The 16,260-nt window shown below is 53.9% G+C and overlaps 1 protein-coding gene across 11 annotated transcripts in view; it reads right to left on the minus strand.

Annotated features, from left to right (window-relative positions):
* ARAP1 (ArfGAP with RhoGAP domain, ankyrin repeat and PH domain 1) overlaps nucleotides 1–16,260 on the minus strand; it is a 65,760-nt gene that overhangs the window by 26,859 nt on the left and 22,641 nt on the right. For all 11 annotated transcript variants that reach the window (XM_029915203.1, XM_029915200.1, XM_029915202.1 and 8 more), the window contains 5 exons: nucleotides 14,006–14,557; nucleotides 1,842–2,008; nucleotides 1,174–1,241; nucleotides 448–581; nucleotides 148–303 (listed from right to left, as the gene is read on the minus strand). In XM_029915203.1, the coding sequence (XP_029771063.1) occupies nucleotides 148–303; nucleotides 448–581; nucleotides 1,174–1,241; nucleotides 1,842–2,008; nucleotides 14,006–14,514 (1,034 nt within the window). In that variant the 5' untranslated portion in view covers nucleotides 14,515–14,557. The remainder of the gene's footprint in view (nucleotides 1–147; nucleotides 304–447; nucleotides 582–1,173; nucleotides 1,242–1,841; nucleotides 2,009–14,005; nucleotides 14,558–16,260) is intronic.

A 16,260-nucleotide genomic window follows, 5' to 3' on the forward strand; every position in this document is an offset into this window, starting at 1 on the left:
CATAGATCTGGTGGGCATGACTGACTGTTACAGTTGGCTTGGAGAGAGCTGCTCAAATAACCTTGGCCCCTTTGTTTTTTCGATCCAGTATAGAGCCCTCCCCACCCTCATCCAGAGAGCCAGCAAGACCGAACAGGCCTCACTCACCCCTGCGGTGGGTTCTTGTCTAGCCAGCCGGCCTTGATGACCCGTGTGAGGGGGGTGGAACCCCCAGGGAGCCCGTCCATGGGGTGTGATGGGAGCTCGGAAATCAGGACGCTGCTGGGCAGGGATGAGCTCAGGCTGCTGGTGTGCCATCCACCACTGGGGAAAGAAGGGAAGGAATGAGGGAACCCAGGATGGGGGCTCCTATGGGGTAGGGGCAGGGGCTGAGGAGATGGTGACTGGTAACACTTGGGATGGAGGGTGGCCAGGTGGGACAGGCAGTGGAGAAGAGTGGACACTCACTTGGGGACGCCCTCATAGGCGTGGTCATCCTCATCTTCATCCGCTTGGTCGTCGTCCCCAGACAGTTCTTCGCCCTCGCTCAGCAGACTGGCCACACGCACGGCACGTGGGACTTGGCTCACTGGGAGCTCCTCCTGGCCGCCCCCCCAAGAAACCCACTCAGCATCAGGCTTCCCTTCAAGCCCCAGATCACACCCACCCGGAGGCTGCTGTGTGCCCTCAATCCACTCAATCTAGGACCCACACTACTCAGCACTTGCACTGCTGTTTCTACATACTCCCTCCCCTGCCAGCACACTGCACAGGGACCTGGGGGACAGTGTCACTCAGACAGAGACAAAGACAGAAAGATGAAAGGATAGTGAATGATACTCAGAGAGTTAAGACACCAGGAGGACTCGGGAACACAGAAAGTTAAAGAGCCAGAGGAAGACGCTCTAAGGGAGACGCGCTCAAAAACTGAGGGAGAGGAGAGGCCACACACAGCCTTCCAGGTGCAGCTGAGCTGGGGCCTCACACGAGAACCCCCAAATCCCTGGCCAGGAGCTCAGGCGCTATGCTCCATCCTCAAGCCTTGCATGGCAAGACAACAAAGGGAGAAGGAAACTCCCCTGGGAGCTGGCTCCCCCTTTCTCTACCTGGTGCTCCCCAGGGTCTGAAATGCAGCTGGGCAGCCCACCCTCCACTGTGACAGACAGCCCAAACCCTAACCACTGCCTGCCCCACCTTCTTAGTCATCACGGCAGCTGGGGCCCCTGGCCCCTCCTCTGGAGGCTCATCATAGTCAGAGTCATCTGAGGAGAGAGACGGATGGGGGTGGGGGGAGACTCAGAAGCAAGGAACCTAGCCTCCCCTCCTGGGTACCCTGGCCTGGCTTCACAAAGGCCACCCTTAGCCTAAAAAGACCCCCACCCTCCACCCCAGCCCAACTTTCAAAAATAGGCGCAGGGGACAGGAAATGCTATTTATATACTTAGGGCATCACAGGACAGCCTCAAAGGAGAGGCCAGGTCACCACAAGGAGGCTGAAGTAAGTTTAGGGGTCAGAGGCAAGGGCTGTTTAAAAAGGCTAAAAAAGTAACAAGAATCAGGATTCAAGAAAAATGACAATCCAAGTTGAAAAGCAAACCATCAACAACCATGGAAAATATCCCTAGACTTTAAACCACGGGCAACTCAAAAAGTTTGCCATGTGCACTCAATAGTCAGTAGGTCAGACTGGTGGTCGCCGTCTCCATTGTGAAGATGAAGAGAATGATGCTCACCTGTCCAGGCCACTCTGTGTTGGTGGCAGAGCCCAATGGAAAGTTTGATCCTGGCATCCTTGAGGACTCTCAAGGGGCCCTGATCCCAGGCTGCCCACCAGGAACCTCATGCCTGGCTGTGGCACTCACCGAACTCCGGGGGCAGGCGAAGAGGCTTCGGGGGGATCTCCGGGGGGCTGGGAGGTGGAGACGGGGGCTGTGGAGGCACCCGGGGGAGGATGGCCGGGGGCTCCTCAGGCTCTGGCTGGGGAGGGGATGACAGTGGTGATGACAGTAACTCCTCCTTGGAGGGAAGGCTGGGAACAGACCAAAAGTTGGGCACCAGGGGTTAGCTCCAGGCAGTGGAGTCACTGGGCTGGCATCACTATGTGACAGAGCCAGGCCTCAAACCCACTGAAGCTCATTCTCTCCACAAACTCAGACAGGAGCCCTCCTCACCTCACTCCCATGTCCCCAAGCCTCCAAGCTCCCCAAGCCTAAAGGAGGCAGGTACCTTCTTTGGCCTGTATAAGCTGGCCCTGCACTGCTGTGATTAGGTCACCTGTCACCAAAGCTCTGGCTCTTAGCCACATGTACCCATAGTCTAGCAGTCCAGAATGGGCCAGGGGGTGGTCTGCATCCCAGCCTGTGGAGTCAGCGAAGGCTGGAGGAGGTGATGCTTGACCTGAGCTTTTAACGATAAGAAGGCATTTGTTGGTGAGTGGATGGGCCAGGATCAAAATGGACATCTAAGCCAAGGGCAGAGACCAGAGCCTCAGAGACCAAGTCCTAAGGCCTGAGTCTTAGGGGTCTCTGGCTCTCCCTTTCCCTAGATATGGATGTAAACATGTCTACCTCCTGGGTGCCTCAGACCCCTCATGTTCACCTGATCCCAACACACTTAATTCCAATATAGTTGACACACAGTGTCACAGCAGTTTCAGGTGTACAATACAGGGATTCAACAATCCTATGCAACACTCAGTGCTCATGGGTACTCTTGATCCCTTCACCCATTTCACCTGCCTCCACCCCACCTCCCCTCTGGTAACCATCAGTTTGGTCTCTGTATTTCAGCATCTGGTTTTTTTTGTCTCCTTTTTCATTATTTGTTTCTTAAATTCCATAGGAGTGAAATCATATGGTACCTGTCTCTCTCTGACCGACTCGTTTCACTTAGCAGTGTAGCCTCTAGGTCCGTCCATGTTGCTGCACATGGCACACAATCTCATTCTCTTTATGGCAGAGTCATATTCCATTGCATACACAGACCACCTCTTCTTTACCCATTCATCTACCAACGGACACTACGGTGGCTTCTGTATCTTGGCCATTGTAAATAATGCTGCAATAAATATGGGGCTGCATATACTTTTTGAATTAGTCTTTTTATTTCCTGTGGGTAAACACCCAATAGTGGAGTTACTGGATTATGTAGCAGTTCTATTTTTAATTTTCTTTTCTTTGTTTTTTTTTAATTTTTTCTTTTTAATGTTTTTATTTATTTTTGAGAGAGAGAAAGAGAGACAGCATGAGCAGGGGAGGGTCAGAGAAAGAGGGAAACACAGAATCCGAAGACAGGCTCCAGGCTCTGAGCTAGCTGTCAGCACAGAGCCTGACATGGGGCTTGAAGCCACGAACCGTGAGATCATGACCTGAGCTGAAGTCGGACGCTTAACCGACTGAGCCACCCAGGCGCCCTTATTTTTAATTTTCTGAGGAACCTCTTTACTGTTTTCCACAGTGGCTGCATCAGCTTACAGTCCCACCAACAGTGCACGAGGGTTCCTTGTCCTCCACATCCCTGCCAACACTTCCTTTTTCCTTACCACACTTCTCTTGCACAGCAGCTCCTCATCTCTGCTACCACTCCCTAAGAAAGCCTTCCCCACCTCCGAGGCCAGCTTCCCGGCAGTGAGCTCCCACAGCCCCAGGGCTCTGTGTTTCTATCGCACCACAGGTCATGCTCCCTACAGGCTCAGTGTCTCCCGAGTGTCTCCTGGCTTTGGCATCAGATGTGAGCTTGCACCTTGCCTCTTGGTCTTAGTTCCTGCGTGTCCAAGGGCAAGCACCTAGCCCCTCTGAGACTCAGTTTCCTCTTCTGTAGAGGGGGGGGCTACTTCATCGGCCTGGCAGGGTGCTGGGAGAATTAACCAAGACAAGGCATGTTTTGTGCCCCCACAGCTGGAACAAGGTACCTAAGCCCTAGAAGCCTGGCCCCACCCACTGTCTCTGCCAGTGTCCAGCAGGGGCCGAGGAGGAACATCAGAGTGGGTGGGCAATTGTCTCACTGGTTATTTTCAGCCTGGTTATTGCCTCAACGTTCCTGGCAGTGATTGGCAGTGTATGTTTACCGCAAAAGCAAGCAAGGGCTGGGGCATGACCATGACGCCAGGCCTCTGTTCCTGCTGCTGCCTCCTCCAAGAGTCCCTTCTCCCTGGTCTCTGACTAGAGAACATCCATTCATCCTTTATCTCCAAATTCAAGTTCTGCTTCTCTGAATGCCTTTCCCGACCCCTCTTTCACACTCCCCCAGACCCTGCCCCCTCTCCCCTCTGTGACCAGCTTTAGACAAATTATTCCAAATAACATTTTTTAAAGTATCTCCCTCCTTTGTGCCAAGCATTTATACTAAGCCAGGACCTGAACCCTGACTCTGCAGTCTATGTGCTTCCTAAGATACATGGCTATTTCCACATTACCCTGGACTCCAATGGTCTCCTCCCCATGTGCAGGTAAAGAATGAATGAACTCCTTCCCTTTTTGTGAGAGAATCTGACCTTCAGCTAGCTTTCTCACGCTGCTCCCCTAGGAATCTGCTAACGGTGGTATGTCAGCCACTCTCCTTGGCAGCACTGCCTTGGACAAGAGTGGCCTGGCTGAGGCACTGCACCTAGATGGAGAGAAACTGTACGTGGGCTCTGGTACACGTGGAGGAGCTGGAGCTCCGCGCTCCCTGACGGTAGTGGCTTGTTACTGGGCACATCCGAGGTAGGAATCTGAAATCACACCTATGGGGTTGTTTGGATGGTACACTAGACTCTTGAGTCGAGAGGATTCTACCAGGGTGACTCTCACACCTACCTGTCGTGAGTCTCAGCCCCCGACCCCTGAGCTGTCTCCTGGGGGGCCACAGAGAATGGCTATGGGGAAGGTGGCACTGACTGCCACAAGGACCCCACAGCAGAGGTAGACCTGCCACTATCCTGGTGGCCAGCTGTTTCCTCTTAAATGTTTCTCAAGGAATCTGATGCCAAGTGGGCCTACGGTGCTCATGAGAGGCTGAATGAATGTTTAGCTGGACCTAAGAAGACCCCCTGGTGGACACTGCACCAGGCTGTCTCCCCTACTTGACCTTGAGTGTCTTGAAGCCAGGGCACCATTGGACTTGACTCATCTTCCTCCACAGCCCAGTGCAGGAACTGGCTGAGTTGGCAACAAGAGCATGTTGGGTGGGTGGGTGAGTGGACAGACGAGCAGGTAGATGGATGACAAGACAAGTAAATGGTCAAAAGGACAGGTGGGTGGGGACAGATAGGTAAGTGGATAGGTTGACCATTGTGGTTGAGAGAAAAGCAAATGAAAGAGTGAATGAAGACCTAGAGACTGAGGAAGTACCCACAGGTCCAAGGGCATGACCCCCAGCTTGTCAGGTGCAATGTCCTTGGAGACCTCCTGACCGGCAAAGCAACCCATCGCACACGGCCTGCCAGACTCCAAGAACAAGGGGCCCTTAAGGGCCTGGCCTATGATCGGCCGAGAGTAGACTCCAGGCTGTCAGGCCAGTGCCAGTCAGATAGGCCCCCGGGAAATGGGGTCAGACTCTGCCCCTCCAATGCCACGCAGGGCTGAGTGCTTCCCTGACCTCCCCTGAGACTCAGGGCCAGCACTGAAGGGAAGGCAGCAACAGAGCATCCTCAGAGCTAAAGAAGCAATGCCCCCTCCATCCCTGGACCCCACTCGCCCCCCAACACTGTCCTAATCATCTGCGAGAGACATACCCATCTGAAGCATGTGAGTCTCCTGAGGCAGGTGCCACACCTACTTTCTTCACTATGGTGTGCCCAGCACTCAGCAAGGATTAATAGATAAATAAAGACCTGAATTAATTAATTCTTGTTAGTTTTCTGTGTGTACATTATTCCCAGTTGTCTTCTATTCATTTATTCATCACAAGGGCTCTCTATAAGGTACGGCTTACTGTTATCCCCACTTTACAGATGAGGAAACTGAGACACAGACACACAAAGTTAATTTGTCCCAGAACCCACTGCTGGGATTCACACCCAGGTACTCTGGCACCACAGCCTGCAAACTCAACCACAGTGTCCAATGAGGTCACGGTCGGGATCTGAGAGCTTCTCTGCCTCCTTACACTGGCCACTCCAACTCTGGATCTCGGCATCTGGAGTTGCAATCCAAGAGGCAACTCCATCACAACTCTGATGGCCGTTGTGGACCACGGCAAGAAGGGAGAGGGGAACAGTGCAAAGGGCTCCTCCCCTAGCACAGCTTTGCAGGAAAATAGCTATGTGCCAAGCAAGTGGAAGCAAGGGGACTCTCCCCCTTCCATGGACCTCCGGGCCTCATTCAATCATCATCCTCCAGGAACCTTCCTGGCTGACCTCTGCCTGCCTACCACAGGGGATGGGGCCATGCTGAGTCAGGGCTAGGCCAGGAAAGGAGAAGTGGTATCCGGAAGGCACAGCATGTGGGAAAACCCCAGAGGAAGGGACAGTGCCCCCACCCCAGTTGGAGTCCTGGATGTCACTGCCTATAAGCCTAAGAGTGGCCTCTGAGGGTTATGGGCACTGCTCCAATCTGCAGCTGAGGTCCAGCCGGGATGTTTCCCACTGACCTTCGGTCCAACAGATCAGAAGACTGGCCCCAACCTTGAGCCCCAAACATGTGCTCAGCAGCCTCCCCCTCCAAACCTTTGCTTACACTGCTTGCTTTCCCCACACTCCCCTGTCCCTATCATCTCAGCCCATGGGAAGCCTGTGTACACCTAAGAGTACAGCTCAATGGGATTGTCCTCTGGGGGGGCCTCCACCTGCCCCCTCTCACCCCTGGTTCCCCTGTCTCTTCAGCCCCTTTCTCTTCTATCCAAGTGACATACAGACACATCTGCTCTACCGCTATGCCCATGGCAAGACCAGGCGACTCCTGGACAGGGGCAAAGGCTAATCCACCCCAGGATAGGATCACAGCCTGAGAAGGTTTATTTAATTGGATTGGGGCAAATACACACAGATGACCTTAAACCTAGGGGACATGTGAGGATCCCATGTCAGAATGGGTAAGAGTAGGGTAACCACATAATTAAGCGTATCAACCAGAACATTTCTGACAGGTAAAAGAGGCACTATTAGTAACTATGTCAGAACAACAGGTATGAACAGGGCCTGTCCTGGGCAGAATGAGATGTGTGGTCTGTGTAGATAAGAGGCAGGGCTTTGGAGCCAGGCTGAACCCACTCAAATCCCAGCTTGACTACACATCGGTTTCTGACCTCACAAAGCAGGTCACTATAGCTCTGATCCTCAGTTTCCTCTCTGATCTCCTCCCTGGCTTACTGACAATTCATTAAGAAGAGTCATTCCCAAGGGTCATTGGCACAACGTTTTCACCCTGGCTGTGACGACAAGAAGCTCAGACCCCACAGGCTGGGCCAGGAACCTGCTTCATGGCCTCCGCCCCTAGGGTGGCCCCTGGCTCTCCCTTCATATCTTTCTGTTTACATCAATCTCCGGCCAAAGGAACCAGGCTTCACCATAACGGCAGATGGACCAACAGAGTGAGGCACCCTGAATATCTCAGGCTGGCCTTGAACTTGTCCCCTGCTCACATTTCCAGCCTGCCTGCCTCAGCTGCATTCTATAAGTGCACACTGCCAGGCTTCTGCATGTTTTTCCTTCCACCTGGAACACCCTTCTTGTCCAAATTGTACATCCTCCCCCTCCACTTTGGGCCTCCTCTCATGCGCCAGGCTGGGCTGGGCCTCCCTGGGGCTCCTCCACCCTTCACACTTCCAGTCACTTAGTATAGCCGTGTCTATCAACAACTGTCTATCAACAGTCTATCAACTGAACTGACCTCAGAGGACCAAGGACCCAAGCCTACACTCTGTCTTGGATTCAAGACCTTCCCCCTAAAGTGTCGCACAGGCCTTGGAGGGACCTAATCCAGTCCCAATCCCTGGACTCTCACCAGCAGGACTGAGAGGTGGGATGAGGCCCAACGACCTGAACACATCCATCTCCCATCCTGACCTCCCTTCCCATGGAGGCAAAATTTCCCAACTGCCCACTTCCTCATCTGTGCCCTGGCTACAAGGGCGGCTCAGGCCTCAGTTCTGTGCTTCTTGCTTCCTCCGTGGCTGCCCCTGTCCTTCCTTCTCCATTATGAGACCCAAAGGTCAACCCCTCTAGCACTCCCCTGCTTCTCTTCTCTTCCTTCTGCCCAGATCACAGCATGGAGAGCCCTTCCTGGGATTTCACTCTGTGAGATCAAGTGTCTGCACCATGTCTCTCAGCCTCGGCACATGCTGTGAGCCCCCTCAGGCAGGCCAGTCTCCCTCCACAACATGACATCACTCAACAGAGGGGGCTTCGGAGTGTACATACTGATGACTGAATGGTCACCACCCCACTAACCTCCTGATCACTAGAGAAGGCCAGCAGGTCCCCCGCCCCTCCACAGAGCAGCCCCTCCACAGAGCAGCGCCCAATTAACCTGGCATCCACCCTCCCAACCAAGGCTTCAAGGCTTCATTCAGCTCTTAGCACTTCTTCCTGTAACAACAGCTACCACTTGCTAAGTACCCACTAAGTATCTTCTCCTGGGAGGCTTTTTCATTTAATCCCCACAATGATCCAGATCATCAGCCCCATTGTACCAGGGCCATGCCTCCAGGAAGTCTACTCAACTGCTGCCTCCTCTAAGCTCACACAGCCTGTTGGGCCCTTCACGGAATGCCTACCAGCAGGCCTACACTGAGCTTTCCCGCAGGCAGGTGGAGACAGAGGCCAGCCCTCCGGTGGCAGCTCTTCGTGCTTCCCAGGTCTGCCCCGTGCTGTTTACTAAGTGCAGCAGCACAAGAAGGCCCTGAGGGAGCTCATGACTGTGTTGACCACATCCCCCCATCCTGAGTGCCCAGGCCAGGGCTGTCTTAGCAGGAGAAGGTGCTAAGCACTGTGGAGAGATAAGCCAGGGGGATAGGGCAGGCTGGGTGCATAGACAGGACCTGGTTACAGGCAGCTCTATGTCCCCTCTGGGGACACGGTTGTTGAGTTCATTAGGGGTCTACAGCAGTTGCGGGGAGAGGTCAGCCCAGCCCCCGACAACATAGGCACCGACCACACTGCTAGCCCTGGGGAAGAGGGGGAGGAACCACACCGACTAAGTGCCAGCCCTCAGTTGGTCTCCCTAATATCCTGAACTCAGTGACAGGGCAAAGGGGTCCAGTAGGGGCTTCCCAGAGCCACAATACCCGTGAACTTGACACTGAGAGAAGCCAGAACTGGGAGATCAGCACCAGGTCCTTTAAGGGTAGACACCCACAGAGAGACAGTCTTTCAGGCACCATGGGCTCCCAATGGGCTCAGGAGACAGGCTTATGGGAAGATGGAAGGCCTGAAAAGTCCAGGGCAGAGAGAAGGAAAAAAGAAGGGGGGGGGGGGAAAGAAAGGGGAAGAGGAAAACAAAAGATGTGGAGAAAGTAAAAGAGGGAAAATTCTGAAGCCAAAAAAGGGAGGGGGGCAGGAATACCACAGAAAACCCTGTCCAGAGGTGACAGACAGACAAGGATTCCTGCCTTCCCAGACCCTCTGAAGGAGTCTCCCTCCCCACCCCTGCCAACAGCCCAGCCCAAAGCTGCCCCTTGCTCACCCTCAGATGTGCACCGGGTCCTGGGCCGGAGGACTCCCACAGCTCCGCCTCAAGAGAGTGCTGTATGCCTGACCAGGGCTGGTTTAGCAGACAGCCAGGCCCCTGTTCCCTGGGTGTGTCTGAGGCCGTGTCTGGGTCCAGGTACGGCTCTGAGTGGCTGTGATCACTTATCTGTGTTTCTGAGTAAAACTGGATCTGTCTGGGAGTGTGTGTACATCTAGCTCTGGTCTCCCTTGGCTTCCTGCTCTCCTCCTCCCCCACCCCCTGCAGCCCTGGCCAATACACACACTTCCTGAAAACACTGAGAAAGAGAAAAGTCACCCAGAATCCCCTGGGGCAGACACTTCCTCCCCGCCTCCAGCCTGCCCCCCCCACCCCAAGTTGGAATGGGACAAACCACCCCAGTGCTGGCAAGCAGGGCCTTATAGAGTAGACACTCAGGAAGCCCTGGACTTGGCTGCTCCCTCCCCACCCCCACAAGGAGGCCCAGAGAGGCTGGGAAAAAGGCTCTTTGAAGGATGCAAGTTCTGCCCCAGCAACAAGTGATCAGTCTTCAGGAAGACCAGGGATTGGCTGAGCTGCAAGGCAATTAAGGGCACAGGTGGAAGGCCTTGCAGTGTGATTCCAACTGGCAGCTGCCCGCTCTGGGCAAACACTTCCTCTTTGAAGGAATCTCCAGACATCTAGACATCAGAGGAGGAAACTGAGGCCCAGAGCAATCTGAGAGGGACTCTGTAGAGTGACACTGGAATCTTGGGTCAGAAATGACACCTCTGCCACTTAGGAAAGCAGGCTCAGAGGGTTCACATCTATGATACCTGGAGCTGAGTAGACTGGGCCCCGCCCAGGAGGCAGGGTCTAACACTGGCTTCCACTGGGCTGGGCCATGTGACTCTGGGCAAGTTTCTCAGCATCTCTGGACTCATTGGCAAGTTCCCTATTATAGGCTTGAATAATGGGGGGGGGGTGCACACCCTGTGAGGGGGGAAGTGGGGTCCTCCCAGGCCAGGCAGAATAGCAAGCCTGGTTCTGAGAGTCCTGACACAGCTGAGGGCAGGGACGTGGCAACCCCATCCCTGCTCGTTTTCTGTCTGTCTCCTCGAAGGCCTCTGCCTTTCTAAGATGTCTGGGGCTGACGCACATTGCACAGTGGGAAGCGATTTGGGGTGCGAGTGCAGGGCCCTTTAGCCCTATGGTCTAATGTCCGGGGTGTGCTGAGGGCACCCTGTGGGTGCCGAGTCAGCCTGCATAGCTCCCGTGCTCAGCCCTGGGCAGTACAGAAACTCATGCGGCCCTCATCTAGTCACGCACACAGCAAGTATTCTCGGAGTGTCTATTAGGCACCTGGCACTGTTCCAGGTGTTACGGATACAGCACTAAACAAAAGCAACAAGAACTGTGGCCCTAATGGAGCTGACATGGGCGTGGCGGCACATGTACACACCCTGGCTCACACCTGGCAGTACGCAAATAACACACAGCACGTGCACCCACAAATGGACTCATGCTGTGGGAGTCCCCACTGCACCAGTACACACGGGCACATGTATGTGTGCACACAGGCTCAGATGAACTCAAACACACACCACCGCAAGTAACAACGGAAACTTCATAAATGCCCACTCACATGTACATCTTAGGATCACATATGGCTTCCCTTAAAACGTGGGCAGATACATAAATACACAGACACACTACTACTTGGACAGCTTGCACAAACATGCACACCTATGGGTGCACACATACCAACTGGCTAGGCATGCCCTCACATGGAGTCACTATCTCAAGAGTACACACATCCACACACAGCAGGTAGTTCCTAAGTTCCGCTGGGGAGGCTGGTGATGGGCTGAAGCCAGGCGGAAATGCTCACTCAGTCACCACGTGACCCAGTGTTAAAGGTCCTAAGATTGAGTAAGTGAGACCCCTGTTACTAAAAGGTGTGTAAGCAAGGACCCAAAGACCGTATCAGGAAGAAGGGCAGAAGCAGGCCAACTTGAATAGCCTTCCAGTGCCCCATGGAGCCTAGGGCCCCTAGGGAGGGGCTGTGAGGAGAGCCAGTCAGGTTCCACCCCGGTCTCCTCCCCGCCCAGCCTTGGCGTGTTACCCATACATGAAGCTCCATCTGCACTGAGTTTTTCTTCCTCTTGGATTTTAAAGATTTTGTACACCCTGGAAGTCAGGGCCAGGTCCTGCAGATGTCCACTGTCCCAAATGTCAAAGACCCCAGGACAAAAAAGCCAGGCTTGGCAGCTCACCTCCTATCATGCTCCGCCTTAAGAGCGAGCCCCCTGTGCTGACAGCTCAGAGCCTGGAGCCTGCTTCACATTCTGTGTCTCCCTCTCTCTCTGCCCCTTCCCCCCCTCACTCTGTCTTTCTCTTTCAAAAAACAAACAAACAAACAAAACACCTAAATAAACATTAAAACAAAAACGAAAAACAAGAGGCCAGACTCCTGAGCATGGAAGCCTGCCTCCACCCCCCCCCCGCCCCCCCGCCCCCAGGTCAGCTAAGTGACTAAGTTCAGACTGAGGCCCTGAGGGTGGAGGCTGGTGCACTGGGGCAGAGACAGAGCCCTTGTTCTATTCTGCCAAGTCTCCTGAATGCAGATGTTTGTACCAGAAGGGCTATGGAGGGTGAAGGAGGGCCCCTGATGGAGATTCAGACCGAGAGAGGCAGCTGCTAATCAGTCACACAGCTAGCTAGGCCCGACTAGGTGTTCTGACTCTGAAATGGGAATCCAGGCCTCCACTCCCTCAGTGAGCTGTTTGCCTCCTCAGCCCTTAAGAATTCCCAACGGACAGGGCCCTGCCTCCTGTCCTTGTTCACCTTCTCCCACCCCCAGAGACAGATGGACAAACAGAAATAGACAAATAGACACACACACACACTCACACTCTCTCTCTCCCCTATCTCCCCTGTTGATGGAATTAAAAGAAATAGAAACGGCTCATGCATGCATCAGAATAGCCACTAGAGGGCACAACAGCGCCAGAAAACTCCAATCTAAACAGCGAGCCAGGCTCCTAGGGGACCCTAGTATGGTCCCCAGCTGTGTGAATTCAGGAAAGGCACAAACCTTTATGCTTCCACCAATCAAACCTCAAAAACACCACAGCCGTGGCTTGGCCTTCAAGGCCCCCTTAATTGCCCCTCTCTGTGTGGTGAAAACTTTCCAGACCCTCGCCACAGAGTTCCCTGAGCATGCACTTGGCATGGATCCGGCTAGTGCTCCTCTCCCTTCTCTGAGCCTCAGTTTCTCTGCTTGGAAACAAGACACAAATCCCCCAGAAGGCTTGAGCAGGGACCAAACAAGACCATGGAAGTGAAGCAGCCAGCACAGTGCCCAACATAGGGACCAAGAGACCATTCTCTGCACATCCCTTCCTCCTCCAAAAAGTCTTCCCAGATTAGGCTGACTTGGTCCAAGTACTGCAGTAATCTCATTACACCCCTGAAGATGTATCCAGCACTAGTTGGGGATGCTCCCTCCCCGCTGGGCACTCCAGCAGATGGCAGGGAAGGCATGTGTGAAGGAGGTTCACATGGAACATCCACAGAAGTGGGAGGAAACTAGGAATACCAGGAGCCAGGAAGGGAAAAAATTCTGAGAAGGGAGGGCCAGTAGGTTGCGGCCTGAGAAGTGTCCCCAGGATGGGGGGACATGTGGCAGGAGCAGTGTGGAGGAGGAGACAGGGGCACAGCACCAGACCCTGACCAGGTCCTGCTCCCCCAACAGCAGCTCATCCTCCTAGGCTGTTTCCTCCACGTGCCGCCTCGTGACTCAGAAGGTACCCCCACTCCCAGTGCCTCGTACTCGCCAGGCCCCAAATTGAATCCCAGACTTCCTCCCTGGGTACACTTCTGTCCCTCGGTCCCCAGATCAGGGATGACACCACTATCCACCCAAGATGGAAACCTGGATGCCATGTGGCTCCCCATGCCTTTTCTGCGTAAGTCCAGGCCATCCCCAAGTCCTGTCCATTCCAGGGCCAACTTCTCACTCCCATCTGCCTACTTCTCTCCACTCTGTTAGTGCCGCTCAAGTGGGGGCCTCTCCTGGGGGCTGGGGGCCTCTCCTGGGGGCCAGGGCCCTCTCATTGGTCACCCAGCCTCCTCCACCAATCATCCATCTGATCCAGCCTTCATCCGATCATTCCGCTTGAAACCGTCCCAGCTTCCCACCGGCCTTCACAGAATGTTCCACCAGTGCCATCCACAAGCCTCACCCACAGTCACCCAACAGTTCGGCCCCAGTCTGCTCTGAGTGCCCCAGGACAGTGCTTCCCACCTCTGAGCTTCCCACATGCTGTTACCTGAACTGAGCTGCCTTTCTTACCCTACTGCCAAAGGCCACAAACTCCCTCTCCACTTTGTAGGATCCTCTACCCATGTTCCTCCCACCATGGATGGCATCTACTCACCTCAGCAGCAGGCGGGGGGGCCCCGTGCGGGGAGGCACAGGCGGAACATTGACCTCTGCCAGATGCCGCTTGGCAGGCAGCGGGGGCAGCACAGGGTCTGGGGCTGCTGCGGATGGGGCAGAGAAGCAGGCAGGTGGAAGGCAACTCCTCCGGGGTGGGATGGGGGGTGCAGTGGGTAGGCCCCCATCCTTGCCAGCAGAGGGCAGTGGCTCTGGTGGAGTGGCAGGCATAGGCGGTGAGCGGAAGACATGACGCTTCATGGGCACGGGCCGTGGGGTAGGGCGGGGTGCAGGGGTTGGGGGCGTGTGGGCGCGGAGCAGGCCAGCCAGGATGCGGCGGCGGTGGCCAGGGAGTAGCATGCCCATGTCCACCAGGCGGGCATCACTGAGGCCTTGGCACTCTGTGGCCCACACCAGTCCATGCTGCTCGAAGAGCCCAGTGTACTGCTCCAGGTGGAGGGCCCGCAACCACTCAGCCACTGACAGTACTGCATCCCCAGACTCTGCCATGGTTCCTGCCAGCAGAGGCCAGCCAGCAGGGCCCTGTCCAGACCTGGAATAGACAGATGGGCACAAGTAAAAGGCAAGGGCGCCCAGCCATAGTTCCCAGATTAGCAACCCTCTGTGGCTCTCCCATGCCCTGGGGTCAAGCGCTGTTCTTGAGCTTTCCCCTTTGTGTCCCAGGTGCCAGGCAAGGCCAGCTACTGCCAGGGCCCTGAACACATAGGCTTCTCTGCCTGAAACCTGCCACCACCACCCCTGTGGCCTCCTAGCAGCCAGCTCACATCTCTTCTAGGAAGCCCTCCAGGAACCAGAGTTGGTAGCACCCTTAAGCCCCACCCACAGCCTGGGCCAGAGCTGCACAGCTAGCCAATGGCTGTGTCTGGCACAGATACCTGCCACTGACTTCTGCCAGGCATGGGCCCGGTTCCTTCTGAGGTACCAGTCCCCAGCTGAGGGCCAGGCCCAGGGGCTTGGCAAGTATGGGTGGGATTGAGGGATACCACTGCTGGACCCCCTGCAGCCCAGTCTAGGGGTTGAGCTTTACCCCACCTCCATGCCACTGGAGGAAGCAGAATGCTCCAGGGGGTAAGTCAAGGGGGCCTGGCCCGGTGAAGGAGTCACCCCTCCCACCACCAAGGGGGGTCATGTATAGGCAAGGCCATCCATTCATTTGTTCATTGGCGAGAGCCTCATGCTGGGCAGTAGGGACTCAGGTCCCATGCCTGCACTCAACAGCTCCTGGCCTGGCAAGAGTCAAGAGGCAGATGACACAGAGAAGATTAACAAGTCAAAAGAGAAAAGTCATTAGATCATCTCCACAGATATAAAGAAGCATATGATAAAAGCCAATATCCAGTGTACGTAACAAAAATCTTACTAAAATAGAAACAGATTGATACTCCCTTAAACTAAAAAATCAGCACCTTGCTTAATGGGAAAACAATGGGAAAATTTCCATTACGGTCAGGAATGAAACAAGGATATCCATTTAATGATGGGGGGGGGGAGGAGGACTTATTTTTTATTAAAAAAATGTTTTAATGTTTATTTATTTTTGAGAGGTGGAAGCAGAGAGAGAGAGAGAGAGAGAATCTGAAGCAGACTCCAGGCTCTGAGCTGTCAGCACAGAGTCGATGTGGGACTTGAACTCATGAACTGCAAGATCATGACCTAAGCTGAAGTCGGATGCTTAACGAACTGAGCCACACAAGTGCTCCTATTTGTTTTATATATATTTTTACTTTAGAGAGAGACAGCACATGAGCTGGGGAGAGGGGTAGAGGGAGAGAGAGAATCTCAGGCAAGCTCCACACTTAATGTGGAGCCTGATGTGGGGCTCAACCCCATGACCCTGAGATCATGACCTGAGCTGAAATCAAGAGTCAGATGGTAACGATTGCCACTTCAGATAGCTGTGAAATTAGGTGATTAACTAGTTGTTACCTAACCTTCTAATTTCTGTATAAGTCTAATTACATGAAATAGAAGTTGGGGTTTTGATTTTTTACTTTGCTTTTCTGTTTGGAGTGTCATTGTAACTACTGTATTGTAAATGACGGAAAATAATTGCTTATGTTAAAAAAATAAATTGTGTTATATTAAAAAAAAAAAGTCAGATGGTCAACTGACCGAGCCACTCAGTTGCTCAATGATTATTCATCATCATCATCATTGTTATTATTCACATTCTCTGAAAGTTCTAGACAACAAAAATAAACAAGAAGTATAAAAATTGGGCAGGAAGAGGTAAAC

The sequence above is a fragment of the Suricata suricatta genome, chromosome 11 (assembly GCF_006229205.1).
Source record: "Suricata suricatta isolate VVHF042 chromosome 11, meerkat_22Aug2017_6uvM2_HiC, whole genome shotgun sequence".
NCBI lineage: Eukaryota > Metazoa > Chordata > Mammalia > Carnivora > Herpestidae > Suricata > Suricata suricatta.